Source organism: Phycodurus eques, chromosome 2 (genome assembly GCF_024500275.1).
Source record: "Phycodurus eques isolate BA_2022a chromosome 2, UOR_Pequ_1.1, whole genome shotgun sequence".
NCBI classification, from domain to species: Eukaryota; Metazoa; Chordata; class Actinopteri; order Syngnathiformes; family Syngnathidae; genus Phycodurus; species Phycodurus eques.
In genome coordinates this window covers 10,577,888-10,596,540 of record NC_084526.1, presented here as the reverse complement: position 1 = coordinate 10,596,540, position 18,653 = coordinate 10,577,888, and the positions used below count along the sequence as shown (strand labels likewise).

At 40.9% G+C, this 18,653-nt stretch overlaps 1 protein-coding gene across 2 annotated transcripts; it reads right to left on the bottom strand.

Annotated features, from left to right (window-relative positions):
• Window positions 1–26: 26 nt before the first annotated feature.
• Window positions 27–18,381, bottom strand: rufy2 (RUN and FYVE domain containing 2). 2 transcript variants are annotated; one of them, XM_061666668.1, is made up of 20 exons: window positions 18,213–18,381; window positions 17,758–18,120; window positions 15,787–15,960; window positions 15,570–15,687; window positions 14,453–14,554; window positions 14,159–14,282; window positions 13,239–13,303; window positions 13,097–13,162; window positions 12,943–13,012; window positions 12,690–12,791; window positions 11,289–11,405; window positions 11,110–11,202; window positions 10,951–11,025; window positions 10,735–10,832; window positions 4,123–4,242; window positions 3,853–3,982; window positions 2,768–2,862; window positions 1,834–1,882; window positions 1,675–1,755; window positions 27–1,599 (listed from the first exon to the last, which is right to left on the bottom strand). In XM_061666668.1, the coding sequence occupies exons 2-20, from the start codon at window positions 18,032–18,034 to the stop codon at window positions 1,456–1,458; spliced, it is 2,100 nt and encodes a 699-aa protein (XP_061522652.1). In that variant the 5' UTR covers window positions 18,035–18,120; window positions 18,213–18,381; the 3' UTR covers window positions 27–1,455. The 2 variants fall into 2 exon arrangements, with proteins under 2 accessions (XP_061522652.1, XP_061522662.1); XM_061666678.1 differs by lacking the exons at window positions 27–1,599; window positions 1,675–1,755; window positions 1,834–1,882; window positions 2,768–2,862; window positions 3,853–3,982 and having other exon boundaries at window positions 4,149–6,169; window positions 18,213–18,380.
• Between the last annotated feature and the right edge of the window lie 272 nt (window positions 18,382–18,653).

Below are 18,653 nucleotides of genomic sequence, written 5' to 3'. Positions count from 1 at the left end.
GTGGCAAAAAGATGTAATGACAAGAATCCATGGCAGGATCAGATTTAATCAAAACTGCTTCGTCAACGCAGCATACTGTTGGCAATCATGAACAATGTGATTATAAAGTTCACTTTGATTAACAATATAAACAATAACAAAAACTGTACACATCCTCGAGTACCGAGGATTGTCTAAGAGCAACACTATACAAAATGAGGCCCAGGTGCTAATTAGAAAAAAGATTTTACTACCTATGAAGTGTTATTCTTTAACACTGGAATAAATTAGAAAAAAATGACAACTTCCAAATTGTCGGCATCATTAAGTACAAAACCAGGGTGTGCAGATGAGCATGTAGAGTCTACAAGGTATTAGAAATAGACTGTTCGGCTCTATTTGTCCTGGGACCAGTCAATGTAGTTGTATTGGCCTCAGACATTCAACAAAACAAAAATAAAACTCATGTAGCAAAAATGTAAATAAATTAAATAAAATTCAAGGCCATACTGTAATTGGCATAGGTCTGTCTCAGCAACCTCAAGCAGTCAGTGAAGTGAACAGAACACATTTCCAAAAGAAAAACAACACCTGGTGGTGCTTGAAGTAGCATCTGCTGCGTTTGTCTCGAACCTTCAGTGACATGCCGTAAATCGAACACTTGTTGAACCGCAAAAAATGATAACGGGCTGTTTTCAATAATGAACCTCAAAAGTGTTAATAAATACTTGGTTCATATCAGCGCCGTAAGAGTATTTACAGAAGCTCAAGTGGGACTAACACTGAACATTGAGCAGCAGCCTTGAGGGGAATGACAGTAAACTTTATGTACTTGTTTTTTTCCTTCAGTGCACATCTTCAATTGAGTTCAAGCATGATTGTATTTTATCAAACACAAAGCGGCACTTCTCTAATCTGATTTTGATACTAACATCATTGTGCAGTCATTTAGTCTTCAGTGCTTTCTCTTAGTGTAAAGTTATGTGCCTTTTACAGCCTCGATGGGGAAGTCCATCATCTTTTAGTGCCTTCGACGTGTTCTGAATGCTTGCTAAAGCGCACTGATTGAGTGTCTAATATTTCAGCACAACAGCAGCGACATCCAGTAGAAAGGTTGAGGAAACGTACACATCCATGAACACAGATGACCACAACCTACCCCATCACATGAATTTGTAATACACAAGTGGATACATAGGTGTGTAGTTGCCCCACCTAACAGGAAAGTTGGTGAATTACAATTTAATATATACAATTTATAAATAGGCTAATTGTCATTTTTAGCTTACTGTCACGATGTTAATGAAAAAATACCAATGTGCTTAATTAAAAAAAAATAAAAATGAATGCATTATATCTCTGTGAGATAATGTCAAATGTGCATGCATATAATCAGTATGGAGCAGCATTAAAGAGATGGACCTTGCAGAGGGATGATGGGAGGTTGTCCTGTGAGTTGGGGGCAGATGTAACATTTCAGGAAGGATTGGATGAGCATCTCTGGAGGAGGAGAGCGTGGCAGGTGTCGCACACCCGCACCGGTTTGGGAGATGCAGGCAGGGGAAGTTCGTTGTCCGAGCAGCTGTTGCAGAAGATCTCGCCGCAGTTCCTACAGTGGTGCTGGACACACGACGACGATAACAACGCAGGCAAGCAAAGCGAGTAAAGTGCCGTCAGTGATTGCTCGAGACTCACTTTGCGTCGAGAGATGGAGAACTCCTTCTCGCACAGCTTGCAGTGGCTCGCGTCCTTGTCTTTCAACCACACCTGCCCGCCCTGCAGCAGCCACACTAACTCTTATAACTCACTCGACTTCAATGCAGTTGGACAATATACACAGCGTCTATATTTTACCTGAAGTGCTTTGTTGGCTTCTTTGATGTCCTCAATCTTCATTTTGGATCTGTATGACAAAATGATGAGGACAAAGCAATTGTCACCACTCGCCGCCAGATGCCGGCGTCACGCATCTGATTATGAGAATGCGCCGCCTGTTTTGTTGGCAGTCCTTGAATGCACCTCGCGCAGTTAAAAGTGAAAACTACGTTTCTGCTCCTCTGCAGCTTCTAAAAGCCTGCTGTTACAATTCACCTCTATTCTCCAACATTTATTGTGCTACTGGACCTATTTGTTTGCCCAAGTGTGATGCAAGCAAGCTAATGCTATTGATGCTATTGTTTGTTTGTGCTAAATAGGCTAACTCGTGAGTGCAGTCATTTATGTAACATGGGTTCAATGATTGTGGACATTCTGGATGCATGGAGTTAATGCTTTATGGTCCTCATTTTAAGTGCTTTATCGCCATCTTTTGGCATCTATACACAATAATATACACAAGATTACTTGCAGATTTTCAATATTTGCAGCAGGGCTAAGTCCCGAACACCTTCGAATAGTGGTGGTTCACTGTAAACGGATATTTGTAATCATATTAAAGACAATACTATTTTACATTTCATGTCAAGTGAACCTGGAGTTAATGAGAAACGCAAAGAAACAACAAGAACAGATGCAGGGTAAATAAATTGTGCAGATTCCCGGAACGAAATTCAGACATAATGCAAGATCTTTAATATTGTGCAGGATACTTGTTTGTTCTGGTATTTCTCCACTCCTCTGTTTAAGGTAATTAGTTACCATACATTTTCCTCCGACGGTGTAAAGAGAGGCGTTTATTTGAGTGAGACATTGAATTTTTTATTGAAAATTCAATTCCAATTGAACTGTCAGCCATGTCATGGATGCCAACCTACACGTAAGTAGAGCCTGTGTTAGATAGCATACATACTCGCTAAGTTTGGAGCCAAGTTCCTCAAGAGCTTGTTCTTGGTCTTCACAGATGCTCTTCAGCTGGAAGTTTTCGTCCTGGAGTCGGTGGAACTCCTGGGGCGGAAAAAAACACATTCATGGTTTATGGTGTATTCAATTACACTTGCTACATTAGGTAAACCAATATGATAGTATCAAGCCATCCATATTCTATGGCGCTTGTCCCCATTAGGATTGCAGGTGAGCTGGAGCCTATCCCAGCTGACTTTAGGCAAAGTAAACCGCGAGCACGGCAATAACTCAACTCCTTTTGAATTATACACTTTAAAAACAACCACAGCTCCAACAAATACAAATTGAACATAGGACAACTGAACATTATTTGAAAACTGAAACATCAACAAAGTTAAAAACAAGGGCAGAGTCTCAGGGGAGTTTCATGCTGTGCACTTAAAAGACAATAAAAATGGCAGCTTTCAAAAATAGAAAGGAAAGGGACTTGTCTAATGTGCACTGGGACGTCATTCCATAGTTTGAGACCGCCAACAGAAAAACCCCGAAGCTTCCGCTCCAGTAGCAGCTGGTCAGCTGACCTGAGGGACTAGGAAAGGAGTGCAGAGACAGAGCAGTTCCGAGAGGTAGGGCGGGACGAGACCATTTTGACATTTAAAAACAAACAGCAGAATGTCTGGAGGAGACAGGCAGCCAGGGGATGGAAGCCACAATAGGAGTTGCAGTATTTGCTCCATGTTACATGTTACATGTTCCAGTTAAGAGGCGAGCGGCAGCATTTTGAGCCAACTGGAGACGTTCGAGGGAGGACTGGCTGACTCCAAAGTAAAGTGAATTACAGTAATCGAGCCGAGATGGGCTGAAGCCATGTTTTACTGTTTCAAAGTGCTGCCGTGTAAGAAAAGTCCTCACCTTTTGCAGCTGCAAAAGTTTGCCGATGTCACTTTAAAATCACTGTCCAAGTTTGAGAACATGCAAACTCCACACAGGAATGCCGCAGTCGAGATAGGAACCTCAGAACTGTGAGGCGGAAGTTTCTACAGACATGATCAAATAGGGCGCGCGTCTCTTGTTCTTTCTGTCTTTCATTACCATCTTGAGGCCGTTGATCTGTAGCGCCTGTGTCCTAAGCTGAGCCACTGTTTCTCTCTCCCGGTGGAGATCGTCCTGCAGCGTTTGCCTCCACTCCCGCTCGATCTTCAGGTCCGTCTCCAGCTGAAGTCTGCGGGCCATACAAGAATCAGCACAAACGACGACGACGACTGCTCAATGCAATGTGAGCGTTCTCATCAACAAGAAGATTGAGTACTATTGAATATTTCCGGGCTGCATTGACAACAAGAGGGTGTCTGCTGGGCTTACAGCTGTTTCTCTCTGTGGTCGATCTGCCGCTGCAGGCTGTCGGCCTTGTTGGCAAAGTCCACCTTGAAGCGTCTGGTGCCCTCCTCGGCCGTGGTGCGGTGGCTCTCGGCCTCCTGTAATCTGCGCCATTACAACCAGCGACAAACTCAGGACCGTGAAGAGAAAAAAAGTGGCGTAGGAGGTGGAAGGAGAGGACGATTGGCGAAGGAGAGGAAAAAAACAGGATGACGTGCAAAAGGCGTTCAATTGAGGATGAAAGGCAAAAACTTCAAAAAGTGCAACCAAGGCAGAAAGGCGGTGATGGCGTAGCGGACCTGTGATCATCAAGTGAGCTTCCTGCGCAGACACTCCAAAGCACTTTGAAAACATCAAACTTTATTGATCAAGGTGGTAAACAACAGTGATATTACGGGCTTTTACAAATTCCTCAACAGGTAAGCTTCTATGAACATGGATTTAGTACATCCCAATCTATCACTACAGTCAATAAATAATACGTCAAGCCCTTACAACTATGTAACATTCAGCTTCCTTAGTTAAACCTTTTAATAGTTAACAGCGGTCTAACTAGTGGCCAATTTTCATTTTCAGAGGGGAAGTGACTCACCTGATCCAGCAGATGGCGCTGCAGCAGAATTGTTTTTTTTATTTATTTACTATAATTTTTTTGATTGGCGCATAATGAGGATGACTGGATTATGTCACTTTTTGTTGTTGTAGGAGTGGGAGGAAAAAAATAGATTTCATTTCAACGCATCGCAATGCAGATGTAAACCATTTCGAATCGATTTATACAATGAAATCATGAAATAAATCAATTACGTAAGGGGAACTTGGAAGCCAATGCGGGGCCCGTCAAAAAGAGTGCTGCAGTGCGAGCAAGTTAGGTGAGGCAAAACTCAAAATATTTTGGGAACACAACAAACATGACGAATCACATGGCCCTTTTCCACCCGAGATTTATGTTCGTGATTCAGGTCGATTAATTTACAGTGCTAAAAGGATTCTGCTAGGGCTACTGGCACATACAGTATTTCATACGCCTCTTCCATTTTGTTTTAATAAAAGATAATGGAAGTAAATGTGGCTGTCATTTAGTTTAATCATGGAAATATGGATCGTTTCCAATTATTTCAAACGTATTAAGTAGTCAAACAGTAAGAAAAAAGATAGTATAGAAAAAAATATGCATCGATTCAAGATACATCGATAATCGGATAGTGAGGTGGCGAGAGATTTCCATCCTTACAATGTTGTGACCTTTGGTGGTGCTGAGCTATCTGCTTTTTGCATAAAGCCCTGTTCTGAGTTGGATTAAATGTAACATTCTCCATTTCGGTTTGTGACAGTATTAATGCAGCACACACGTCCACCATATTAAAGTGGTTTCTTCCTCATGTGACGACAGTAGAGCATTTTTATTGATGGGTTAGATGTACATACTACTAGGAATAACAACAACACGGATTGTACAATAAAAAAAAGTTATTACGTGTTAATTTATGTAGCCTACATAAGTGGTTGGTGCCTCATCATTTCTAAAAAGAAAAGTTCACCTGTGTGTTGTGTAAGTTATTGCTCTGAGATGGGGCTGTTCTGTATACATCAGAGTCTGAACCTTATCATCAATGTCAATCATCTTAAAATCAGCACGCCTGCATGTAAAGTGGCATGCCTGTGTTAGAAAGATAACTGTTAAGTTTACAAATGTTCTTCCCACAGTTTCTCTCTATTATCTTCAACAGCTGTTAAAATGAGATAAGGTGGCGTGACAATGAGAGCAAATGAGATATCACAAGGCTGATCATCACTAATGAAAATCCGCCCACAAGGCCAGTGATAATAATATTTCCCCAAACTGTACAGTCCACAAAAACAAGTGGAAAAAGGAGAAAACAAGGATATTAAAGTAAAGCGGCGTTGAGTATGTGTCGGTGCTCAGAAGGAGATGTCCTTGACTAGCTTGTACTGGTGCTCGGTGTCTGCGCTGGCACACTTGACAAACGACATGGCCAGAGTTCTGGTCTGACTTAACAGATCTTTATCGCTGCGCACAGGAGGAGGAACCAATCACAAAGCAATGTGGGTAAAATGGATCAATGGATGATTTCATGGCAAAAAAAAAAAAAAAAGAGATAAACAGGCGGGAGGAAGGAAAAGGGAAAAAAAACATCAGAAAGAAAAGGAAGGAAGAAAGGATGTCAATACATCATTATTCTAATTGGCCCCCATTACACTCAAGGCAGGAAGTGACTGAAGTCGTCAGCAAGACAAAAAGTGACATTTTTCATGTCAAAGTTGTACATTGTGGTTATTTTTCACCGTATAAGTCGTGAAGAGAAGCAGGAAAATGACTACAATCACAGGACAGCTTGATGGCTCCCCAATATATACTTGCCGATTCATTTGGATGCAAATCAAAACTTGATTTTGAGCTTAGCAAAAAGTACATGACTATGTCAGCGCAGAGGAAAACCTTCACAAAGAGGACGGAGCACATTTAAACTGAGGGGTGGGTGACTAGGGGTGGGGAAGAGGTATGGCAGGCGCTCACTGATGCAGTGAGGCGAATTCGTCATGAAGCAAGTGAGACCGGGTGCAACAATAACTAAACTCGCCATGCGTGGAAGGATTAGCTTAAATACATGAGTGGATTTCTCACACCAAAAAAAATAAACTCAATAATTCTTCCAATGTCAATCTTCAAGTCAATAGTGCATATTGTACATAAATATAGTAACAGGTAGACAACTCCGTCACAGTAAAATTATGTATATGAGTAGATATGCGTTTTGGAAAAGTTTAGAAAAATTTGTTTTAAATCTTGTGATTTATAAGTTAACATCATATTTAGGTACACATTTAAAGCGTTATAATTAGTCTACTTTTGTATTGTGTGTAAATATTGAGGCTATGATGCACCCTATTGTTTAGTTCTGATACTGCGGCTTCACAGTTGTATTGTTCACCTCCCACATCAGCCAGTTTGCGCAACATAGTAGCTGTTAGAGAGGTCATGTGCCAGGATAACACGTTCACTCCTGGTGCAAGACAGATGGCTGGATGGATGATACTAATAATTTAAAAAAAAGGTTAAGACACAACAAAAGCTGCAGAGAGCAGATAAACACGTACAACCCCAATTGCAATGAAGTTGGGACCTTGTGTTAAACATAAATACAAACAGAATACAATGATTTGCAAATCATGTTTGACCTATATTTAATTGAATACACTACAAAGACAAGATATACAATGTTAAAACTGATTTATTATTTTTAGCAAATAATCATTAACTTAGAATTTTATGGCTGCAACACGTTCCAAAACAGATGGGACAGGTGGCAAAAAAGACTGAGAAAGTTGAGGAATGTTAATCAAAGACCTGTTTGGAACATCCCACAGGTGAACAGGCTAATTGGGAACAGGTGGGTGCCATGATTGGGTAGAAAAGGAGCTTCCCTGAATTGCTCAGTCATTCACAAGCAAAGCTGTGAACAAGTGCGTGAGAAAATAGTCGAACAGTTTAAGGACAATGTTCCTCAATGTACAGTTGGCAAGGAATTTAGGGATTTCATCATCTAGGGTCCAAAATATCATCAAAAGGTTCAGAGAATCTGGAGAAATCACTGCATGTAAGCGGCAAGGCCGAAAACCAGCATTGAATGCCCGTGACCTTCGATCCCTCAGGCGGCACTGCATCAAAAACCGACATCCATGTGTTAATGATATCACCACACGGGCTCAGGAACACTTCAGAAAACCAATGTCAGCAAATACATTTCGGCGCTACGTCCGTAAGTGCAACTTGAAACTCTACTATGCAAAACAAAAGCCATTTCTCAACAACACCCAGAAACGCCGCCAGCTTCTCTGGCCCCGAGCTCATCGAAGATGGACTGATGCAAAGTGGAAAAGTGTTCTGTGGTCCGACGAGTCCACATTTCTAATTGTTTTTGGAAAGAATGGGAAAGAATTCCACCTACAAAGCTTCAACAATTAGTGTCCTCAGTTCCCAAACGTTTATTGAATGTTGTTCAAAGAAAAGGTGATGTAACACAGTGGTAAACATGACCCTGTCCCAGCTTTTTTGGAACGTGTTGCAGCCATACAATTCTAAGTTAATGATTATTTGCTAAAAACAATCAAGTTGATCAGTTTGAACATAAAATATTTCATCTTTGTAGTGTATTCAATTAAATATAGGTTGAACATGATTTGCAAATCATTGTATTCTGTTTTTATTTATGTTTAACACAACGTCCCAACTGGCGACACGGTGACTGACTGGTTAGAGCGTCAGCCTCACAGTTCTGAGGACCCGGCTTCAATCCCCGTCCCCGACTGTGTGGAGTTTGCATGTTCTCCCCGTGCCTGCGTGGGTTTTCTCCGGGCAATCCGGTTTCCTCCCACATCCCAAAAACATGTATAAATTGGAGACTCTAAATTGCCCGCAGGTGTGCATGTGAGTGCGAATGGTTGTCTGTTTGTATGTGCCCTGCGATTGGCTGGCAGCCAGTTCAGGGTGTACCCCGCCTACTGCCCGATGACAGCTGGGATAGGCTCCAGCACGCCCGCGACCCTCGTGAGGAGAAGTGGCTCAGAAAATGGATGGATGGATGGACAACGTCCCCACTTCATTGGAATTGGGGTTGTATAATGCACACCACCAAAATGTACTAACCACACACAAGATCGATTAACATTCATATTATTACAACTATTTATGGTATTTGGGGACCAACCGCCATAAAACCGCATTTTAACAACTATTCAACGACGGCAAGGCACACTGGGAAATCTTCTGATAGCGAGCCGCCATGTTTTAATGACGACGCCACTGTTGACGTCGTCATGGCGGTTTGCTGTCAGAGGATGTCCCAGAGTGTTGAGTACCGTTGTGTAGTTGTTGAAATGCTGTTTTAAATCAGTTAGTCCCCTAATCCCATAAATAGCTGTAATAATGTGAATGTTAATCGATCCTGTGTGTGGTTATTAATTTTTGGGGGTGCGCAATGTACTCCAGCGTATCGTACATGTATTTTTTTCAATCATTTTTATCCAAATGCATGGTGCTCAACATAAATGAATAGAGAATCAATAAATATTATACGACAAAATACCCTCACAAAAGTGGGTAGTGATTTCAAATTAGATTTGTTAATGTGCACACACAAAATGTTTTTCAAACAAAATCATTTCATTTTGCAAAAATAGATTATTTTTCTCATTCACAAGAATTCAACCACAGGTGACTCTAATCATCCTCAAAATTGTGAAAATTGATCTTGCGTAAAAAAAATTAAAAAATAAAAATTGAGCATATCATCTCTTTGCCACATAAAGGCAGCAGGGAACGTTAAGAACCAACAGGACCTACGACAGGAATGGAATGACAGAATTCTTCGAAACTCACTGAGTTGTTTCGCACATAAAGTCCATATATTGAATCATTAACTAGAGATAACGCTATCTGGTGAGCAAAGAGATGACAAAACTTGAAATGCAGGATCAAGTTCTGCGACACTTTAATGTCAAGATGTTATTGTGCATCATGTTGCCATGACAATGCGTTCAGTGAGGAAATACTGTATGTTCTATTTGAGACTTATTACCAATTTCCTTGGGAGAAACTCTGACACTTGTAACTGGAATGAAGACCCAAATCATTTGCATCCATATCTCCTCAGCATAATTCTAGTCAGAACTAGGGGTTGCATGAGTGGAGATTCCTTTGAGTCGATACTTAATATGATATAAGTTGTCAACTAGTTGCTGACAGTTTTGTTGATACCTTTTCAGAACAGTAATTTAAAAAAAAAAAAAAAAAAAAAAAACATGGAATGGATGGAATGCTTTGCAATAACCTACCGACAATGGACAACTCATGCACCAAATTAGCGTAGAACATACAGGTTAGAACACAAGTGCATCAACATGGTTGGTATTTGTGGGGTCTCAGCGACCTCTCCGTGTGCGGTGGGATGATTCCCCGCTCTCCTTCCCCTGATTGTTTACTACGTTTCTCTTAGATGCTCAAGCTTTCTTCTCGACTTTTAACGCACTTGTATTGCTTAAACTGTTTTATTTTTACAACTTTTAACATCTGATTTTAATTGTCTACCTTTAAATCATCTTCAAATTCTGTACTGAATGCATTTATTTTTGCCATTGTGAAGGACTTTGATTTATGTATGAATTGTGCTATACAAATAAACTTGCCTTGCCTTGATAGTGTGGACTGAAAAATAGTTGTTCAAGCCTAGCTTTTTGCCCTTTTACTGGTTTCCCCTCACTTCTAGTGACACGTTCGGAAATTGAAAACAATTTAAATAATTCAAGGTGAAAAACGCACTCATCTGTTGCCGTAAGCGGCTGCCTCCTCCTCAAGCATAGCGAAAGCGTGATTAGCGACTAGTTGACGTTACATTCTGAACATCATTGAGGAGTAGTAAAGTCGACAAGTCTGTACAACCCCTAATCAGGACCGCCTGATCGTAAAATATAAAAACAGAAAATACAGCTACCAGGCATTGGATGGATGGAGGACATGAGAGAGGAAAAATGATTTTCCTGTGCTGATTAGCTTGTGTGACATTCTGTGTTCCTCACCTCTGCTCCAACTGCTTCATCGTGGCAGTGATCTGATTGGTCTTCTCCTCAAGACGACTGATCATGTTGTTCTTCTTCTTCATCTCATCATCAGATGACTACGAGACAAGAACTTTTGGCTCAGAAGCTGTTTGCTAGTTTATTCTAACAGAACATTTCTGTCTAGTATGTATCTATCTATCATAGTTGACTAGCAGAGTGTGTGTTCGTATGTACCTGCATTTTCTGGTACATCTCTACATTGATGGCTTTGACTTCATCCAGTTGATGTCTGAGACCGATTAGCGTGTCCTGTTTGCAGACAATAACAGTCGCACAAATGAGTCAACATTTATTTGGTGTACACATCCACTTTTTGTAAGATGCATTCTGCACCTGTTTTTCATGAATATCTTTCTCAAGAAGTTTCATGGCCAGCTCCATTTCTTGCTTCATTGACACCTGGACCACGAGCTCATTCTCCACATCCTGACCATAAAGCACACAATGTACATGAGCGCTGATGTTGTCACACAAGACACAAGTGCATGTGTGAAGTGGAGGTGCAGTCTAACCTGTCTGAGCTGACACTCCTCCTTCAGCTGTCTTTGCGCCTCGTTGTACATCTCATCCAAACCTTGACGAGACTGTTTGTACGTGTCTCTCTCCACAGACACGTCACCTTGAGACACCTGCATAAAACAATGAACAAGAACCCCAAGGTTGTGCTGTGCTTTTCTGGTCAATAATGGCATTGAAGTCCACCGCTATTGCACAACCTTTTGGCTCCAATGCAGCTCAAGCTACTTCTCTGAACTAAGAATCAAACAGTTGAATTTCAATAAATTTGAATACCATATAAAACTTGAAATTCTTCCAGTAAGTCAATTCAGAAAGTGCAACTCATATATGGAGATTATTTCTCATAATTTTGTCGATTATATTTTACAGAAAATGAAACCCCATAATGCAGCATCTCTAGAAATTTGAATATTACAAAATAAACAATCAAAATCATTTTAAATAAAAAAAAAATATTTAAAATATATAAAATATATATTTTGTTATGTTTAATGAATCCAATTATTATAAAATTATATTTTTTGATTTGGCCTATTGAAATAAATGAACTTTTCTACAATACAGTGGAACCTTAGATAAGCAATGGCTCGCTTTACGAACACCTCGGTAAAATACAGTAAACATAACTTGGTTCTCTGCGATTGGCTGGCAACCGGTTCAGGGTAACCCTAACCCCGCCTCCTGCCCGATGATAGCTGGGATAGGCTCCAGCACGCCCGCGACCCTATTGAGGAGAAGCGGCTCAGAAAATAGATGGATGGATGGATAACTTGGTTCTGGAGCTGAAACGGATGAATTGCATTTCCAATCATTTCATTTGAAACATTACTTCGGTTCGCCAACGTTTCTGTTCGTGAACGGCATTGCAGGATGGATTAAATTTGTAAACCGAGGCTCCACTGCATTCTGATTTACTGAAGCATTAGATTTATTTAGACCTGTACATAGACTTACTGTCCATAACATTAGGTACACCTGAACAGCCTAATGAGCTGCAATACAAGAGTTGCATAAAAACAGCCTTTTCACAAATTAAAATGTGTCTTTGTGAATGGGTTAAATCCATGAGAAAAATCTCAACTTCATCAAAAAAATACTATTTTTGAGATCTGAAGTACAGGTTATTATACTATTTTTTGAGATCTGAGTTTCTCCCAAGGAAATTGGTAATAAGTTCAGATCTCAAACAAACATGCTAAATGTAATCGTGATCCAAATAAAAATGTGACTTGTGCAAAAAATGTTAAAATATTAAAAAAGAAAAGAATTTGTAGCGGATGACTGTGAACCCAATAAATATAAACATATCGTTAACTTAAACTAACATCACTCTGACAGTGTCGTCAAAACCGGCTTTTTGAGTGCAGTTTTGTGAAGCCATTGTGTGTAAGTACCTCTAAATGTTGCTGTGCCTTCAGAAGAATCAGGCTGTTTTCACTCCTGAGTTGCTGGTTCTCTTCCTGCAGTTTAATGATGTTGTTTTTGGCTATAGCTAACTGCACGCATGCGCGCACACGCGCACACACACACACGCACACACACACACACACACACATGCGCGCACATACACAAAGTGGACAGACACTGAAGTTGAGTCGTGTCTTTCACCTTCACAATTACCACCACACATGCCAAAGTAAGACTCACCTCCTCTATGAGTTTAGAGTTGGACTTTTCCAAAGAGTCCACTCTGCCCTGAAGTCCATGAACTGTAGAACTGGACACAACAATTTAAAACGGAGGATGATTTCCTTGTATATGGATGAAAATCCACAATTTAAGGTAAGAAGTAAAGTCTTACTTTAGTTGCCGATTAAGTTCCTCCACATAGTTTTTCTGATCCAAGATGGATGCTATCTGGCTGTTCCTATGGTCATGGAAACAAGCATTCACGTTGAAAGGGGACTCCATGAAACATGGGCATAAACAATCGGAAAGCCTACCTCTCTTCGCTCCTGTAATCATCAATGTCGTTCTTTAAGTACATGGAGAAGTCAATCACCCCGACCTAAAAACAGATGAGAATCGATGAGGATCTACGTTTCTAATTAACTGAGGGAGGTAAAACAAACTGAGATGCAATGAGTGAACGAGAGTAGTAAATAGTAGGTTCGTTCACAAATTCACACAAATTAGTGAGGGAATCACCTCGGTTGAGTTTTTTTTTTGTGTCCCTAGTTGCGAGTTAAAAATAAAAGTTACGAGCACTAGATGGTGCCAGCGAACCACAGTTGAGTTTATTGTAACATTAAACATAAAATACAGAGTCAGAGAATTACACAACTTTGTCTTACAAGGTTTGCACACAATACATACACACGCACATTCACTGCCCCCTGCAAAGTACACGGGCCCCTAAATGTATTAAAGCTTGAAATCATGATGCAGAAACTGCTTATTTACATTTTACTTAACATTATTATTACAGTATATTTTTTATAAAGTACAATACAGTAGGGTGCTATTTTTCTTATTAAAAAACAAAAACATTCGTGGGTGTTTTCAGGGGGGCTGGAACAGATTAGTGGCATTTCCATTCATTTCAAGGGGAAAGATGATTTCAGATACAAGCACAGCAAGTGAACAAATATTAGCTAGAAGATGTTGGTTTATGATAAAGTCTCCACCTACAGAGTAGAATGACCAACACTGCTCTCCACCTGCCTGACGAGAAACTGAGAATTCTTGCTTCCTAAAAGTCGGGTGAATGTAGTTTCACGTCGATAGGCAAGGTTGAGTAAGTAGGGCCGCTTTCATTTCCCGTTGGCTCAACATGCTCACTGTATGTGGGCTCTAAAGATGCGCTAAGTGGACAGCAGTGACTGTAGGTCTGAGAGGAGAACCTTCTCAGGGGAGCGATTACCTGAGTGTCCAGGTCTTCACCTTTTACACACAGGTTGGCATCAATGACGTTCAGACCGACCAGCAGGCCCACAATCACGGCGCCTTCCTCCTCCAGCATTAGAGCTGAATTCTCATAGAAATCACTGCAGATGAATGACAACTCTCTCTCAGAAACAGCCCGGGAAGCTCTACTTCGCTACATTCACATCCTGTATGCTGAAGATGAACAATTCTAATAGTCATATTTACAAAACTCTTATTATTAAAGGTATGTTGTTTGCATTTTTGTGCGTGTGAGTGGGTTTGCAATTACCATAGTAAATCTTTTCTGGTAATGAGGAGTCGCAGATAGTCGGCCAGCCGCTTCTGCATAAGGGCCAGTCGCAACCACGCCCTGGCCCGACCTAAAGGAGTTCTAAATGCAGAGAAAAGGTTACTTCATCATTTAGTCATTCATTCCTTTCACTTTGATGTAAATCAAGCATTTGGAAACGACACTGGACTTCATGTCTGACTCAACACAACCAAAGGAAACAGACACGGTTCCACCTTTGTTGGCCCAGACAAGTAGCCAAAATAGTTTAATTCCTGGTCTTCAACCAAAGCTCTTTGGTGGCTTTTTAACTAACTTGAAATATATACTATACTATATAATGTATATTCAGTGCTAAATACAATACAAAATAGAGAGAGACAGTAAAGAGGTCAAAGGGGAAGTGAAAGAAAGTTGTTAAAGTAGTATGTTGTGTCTGCTTCCATGAATGTGGAGTGGAACCGCTGAATTAGGAAAAAAATGATTAGCATTATTAAATGACCTGTGGGCATTAGGTTGCCAGTGATGGGACATTGTGATTTCCTAGGAATGTTGCACAAATGATCATTTGAAAATGTAAACACTTTCAGAGATTTTTTTAAATAAAATGTTGCATATTGATATTTGTGTTTCCTACCTTGTCAAATGATTGTTGAGAATTATGGTGAGAAATAATTGACATGATCAGTCTTCACACAGATGAATATCATTTATTATTAAAGATAACATAATTAAAGGTAATTTGAGCAAATTTGTCATTTCAGAAGTGTGTATGCAACTGGTAGCCCTTCACATTAATCCGAACCCAAGACGTAGCTCTCAGTTTCAAAAAGGTTGGTGAACGTACCGCTTTCATTACTATATTGATTTGCAGTTCGACGGTTGTGATCACAATTTCACTCTTTGCCATAAGTAGAGAGGCAAATATATGAGACAAAACAAAGCAAAGTAGACTTGTGGAGTTAAGCCTTACGCACTGAGCTGAAGTCTCGTGAAAAATACATCTTAAGTGATGAATGATTTATTTGTGAGAAACTTTTTTTGACAGAAACGTCTGTTTGAATTCCAAATGGTACGCTTCATGGGCAATCGACTTTGGACCATGTTTATTCCTTACTTGAGTCCCGGCAGATCTCGTACAGAGGCTGAGATCTCTCCTGCTTCCGGACACAGTTTTTCCACCAGCTCCAGAGGACCCCAAAGAGACTTATTAAATCCCAGAAAGGACTTTTTCACTGGAAAAATATAAGCCAAGAAAACATTTTAGACCACACACCATCTATTGAGAAGGGAGGTACAACATACCTGTATACATGAAGCCGCAGTAGTCTTACCTCGAAGACCATGTTTGAGGCAGTGTTCCATGACAACGAAAAACTGCTGCAAAGGCGGGTAGTCCGAGTCCAGCGTTCTTCCAAAGCTCAGTGCCGACTCGATCAAGCCTTTAATACTCAGCTTGGCCATGTTGAGCAGGTTGGCTCGCTCCATGGCCATGGGATCCCGCAGAGCTGCCACACACAAACACACACATCATTAAGGTTTTGCCCCATCCCAAGATTTTTTTAATAAGTTGTTATGACATCTGAAATAGAATGCACTCCTAATGACTTTGTATGAATTACTCACTCAGCGTAGAACATTTGGCTTTGCAGCATAACTAACTTTAAACCTAAAGCAACTAATGGCTGTAATGTTCAGCATGTCTTAAGCAACTGTGACCTCCTATCAGAGGGATACTTTCAATGTTTTCCACTTGGATCGCTGAGTTAAAGTGTAACCAGAGGAGAATGTTTATTTCTGAAATGAAGAACCACCTCGACTGCATTCTCAGCAGGTCTAGCAGACAATTGAATGTTGGCATGGAGGTGGAGACACTAAGGGAGCAACAGTAATCGTAGCAGGTGCTTTACTTACTGTATGTACAGTATGTGTGCAAGTAAACCAGAGAGAAGAAACTGTAACCTTTGACTGTTTTCTCACTGTGTGACGTCTGTGAGTATCAAACAAAAGACAAAGCTAAATTATCATCTCTGCTGTTTTTATCACTGCCGTATCAGGGCCACAATGATAAGACACAAGACGGTAATATTACAACAATAATGGCGTAGAATAACAATAAAGGCGAAATAGTACAAGAAATAAGACGCAACTTTTGTAAAGTTGCAATACTAGTAGAATAAAGACATGACATAACGACAAACGGCTGAAATTTTCTGAGATTTTTTTTTTACACGAATAAAGATACACCATTACTAAATAAGATATAGAAAAATGTGGAATTGAATTTAACTACAATTTTTTTTTTGTTTTCACGTTACAATGGCGCTAATCTTCCTCATGCTTATTAATCCCATAATTGCCTGTCGAAAAGATATTTTAAAACAAATGTGTAACATAATTATTGTTACAATTAATACCATTATTATTAATCATAATCATGTTGTTGTTGCAAATTTGTAACTTTCAGCTTGTCCCATCAACACCTTTGTGTTGTGTAGAAACATTTTACCCATCACCTGCATTTATCAGGTGCTATGAAGAGTGGTAACACCATAAATAGAGTGTTAAACCGATTATGAATTTTTAAATATTCTAGCAGACAGCACGTTGGCATAGTGCAGTGTTTCCCAAACTTAATTGAGCCACATTGGGACACATCTCACATTAGAAAAATCTTACGGCACACTACCAAACAAAAATGTCACAAAAGGTATACAGTACATATTGAAATACAATGATGAGCTAGTCTCAATTTACTCACAAATTTACTTGACTCAGTGTGTGCGTGCCATGACTTATTGTGTTGGATCAACAGCAATAGGTGGATACAAAGATTAATTCTCACATTTTATTTCCTTCACTGAAGTATCTTATGTGCCTTCTGCCATCCAGTGGAAGAGTATCTAATTGTTCTCCCTGCCACTATACGTCGCTGGCATAGACAGATGAACACAAATACTGTACATTTGTCATAAATAGCAATTCATGGCACTGTGGTTAGCACGTCTGCCTCACAGTTCTTGGTGTTTTAGGTTTGAATCTCGGCTAGGGCCTTCCTTTTTGCTTTTAGGAGATTGCGTGATCTTGCCTGGATTTTCTCCAGATACTCAGACTTCCTCCCACAATCCAAAAACATGCACCTTAGGTTAATCGGGGACTCTAAAATTGTCCATAGATGTGAATGTGGTCGTGAATGCTTGTTTGTCGCCCAGTAGCTCGCCTTTCACCCAAGATGATCTTAAGGCTCACCCTCGACCCTCATGAGGACAAGCGCTACAGAAAATGAAAGGATGGAGATAATCTACCTTGAACGCTCCAGTCTCCAGCCATGGATGCTCTGTTCTCCGACACTTTAGGCAGGACATGAATGCTCCCTGAAATGGTTTCTGAGGCTTTCCTGGCTAACGCGAAGATGGGCGCCTGCCACCGGCCGTCTCCTCCTCCTCCCCTCACGGTGGGGATAGATTTCTCACCGACGGTAGATTTCTCCTCCTGTAACCTCAAAATCCCGAACACCTGAGATTTCTCCTTGCTGCTGTCGGCCTCGGAAAGGGCCAGGTCGTGCTCGGCGGCCGATGCCATGTTTGGCTACGTCCCTGGAGCTAAGCGTGCCGCTGCTCGGCCGGTGGGCTTGACGCTTAGCACACCCGAAGACCGCTGGGACAACCCTGGTTTAGAAATAGCAGCAATTGCATCGGCTGAATTATGATAAAAGAGGCGAGGCTCGTCGTTCGGGAGTCTACATGCTCAACCTTCGTACCGTCGGCGGTGGCAAAACACAGAGGTGCCGCTCCTCGGAGACGCTTTCTTTTTCGTACATGGTGTCGCCGTGGAGATGTTTTTGCTGGGAGCTGAAGTGAGCCGCAGTCGGCTTGTGACAGTGCCGCCCGCCTTGTAGGGGCGGTGTCAACAACACAATCACGAGACACACAATAGGAAACACTACGTCATGGCTGTCGCTCTGCCGCCCCCTCTTGGCTGTAGGCGACAACTGCATGATCCCCCCCCCCCCCCCCAATTCCCCAACCAAAAAAACTAGTTCTCGCGAGAATGTACGATGATGCTAAACAGCGCTATAATTTGTACGGAAATCACGTATTTTTCAGGTTATCAGAATAAAGTTGTGATGGTTTTGGAGACGCAAGATTTCCGCCCGACGCCAGCGATATGGACAAATGAGCATTAACACCAATGGTTAATC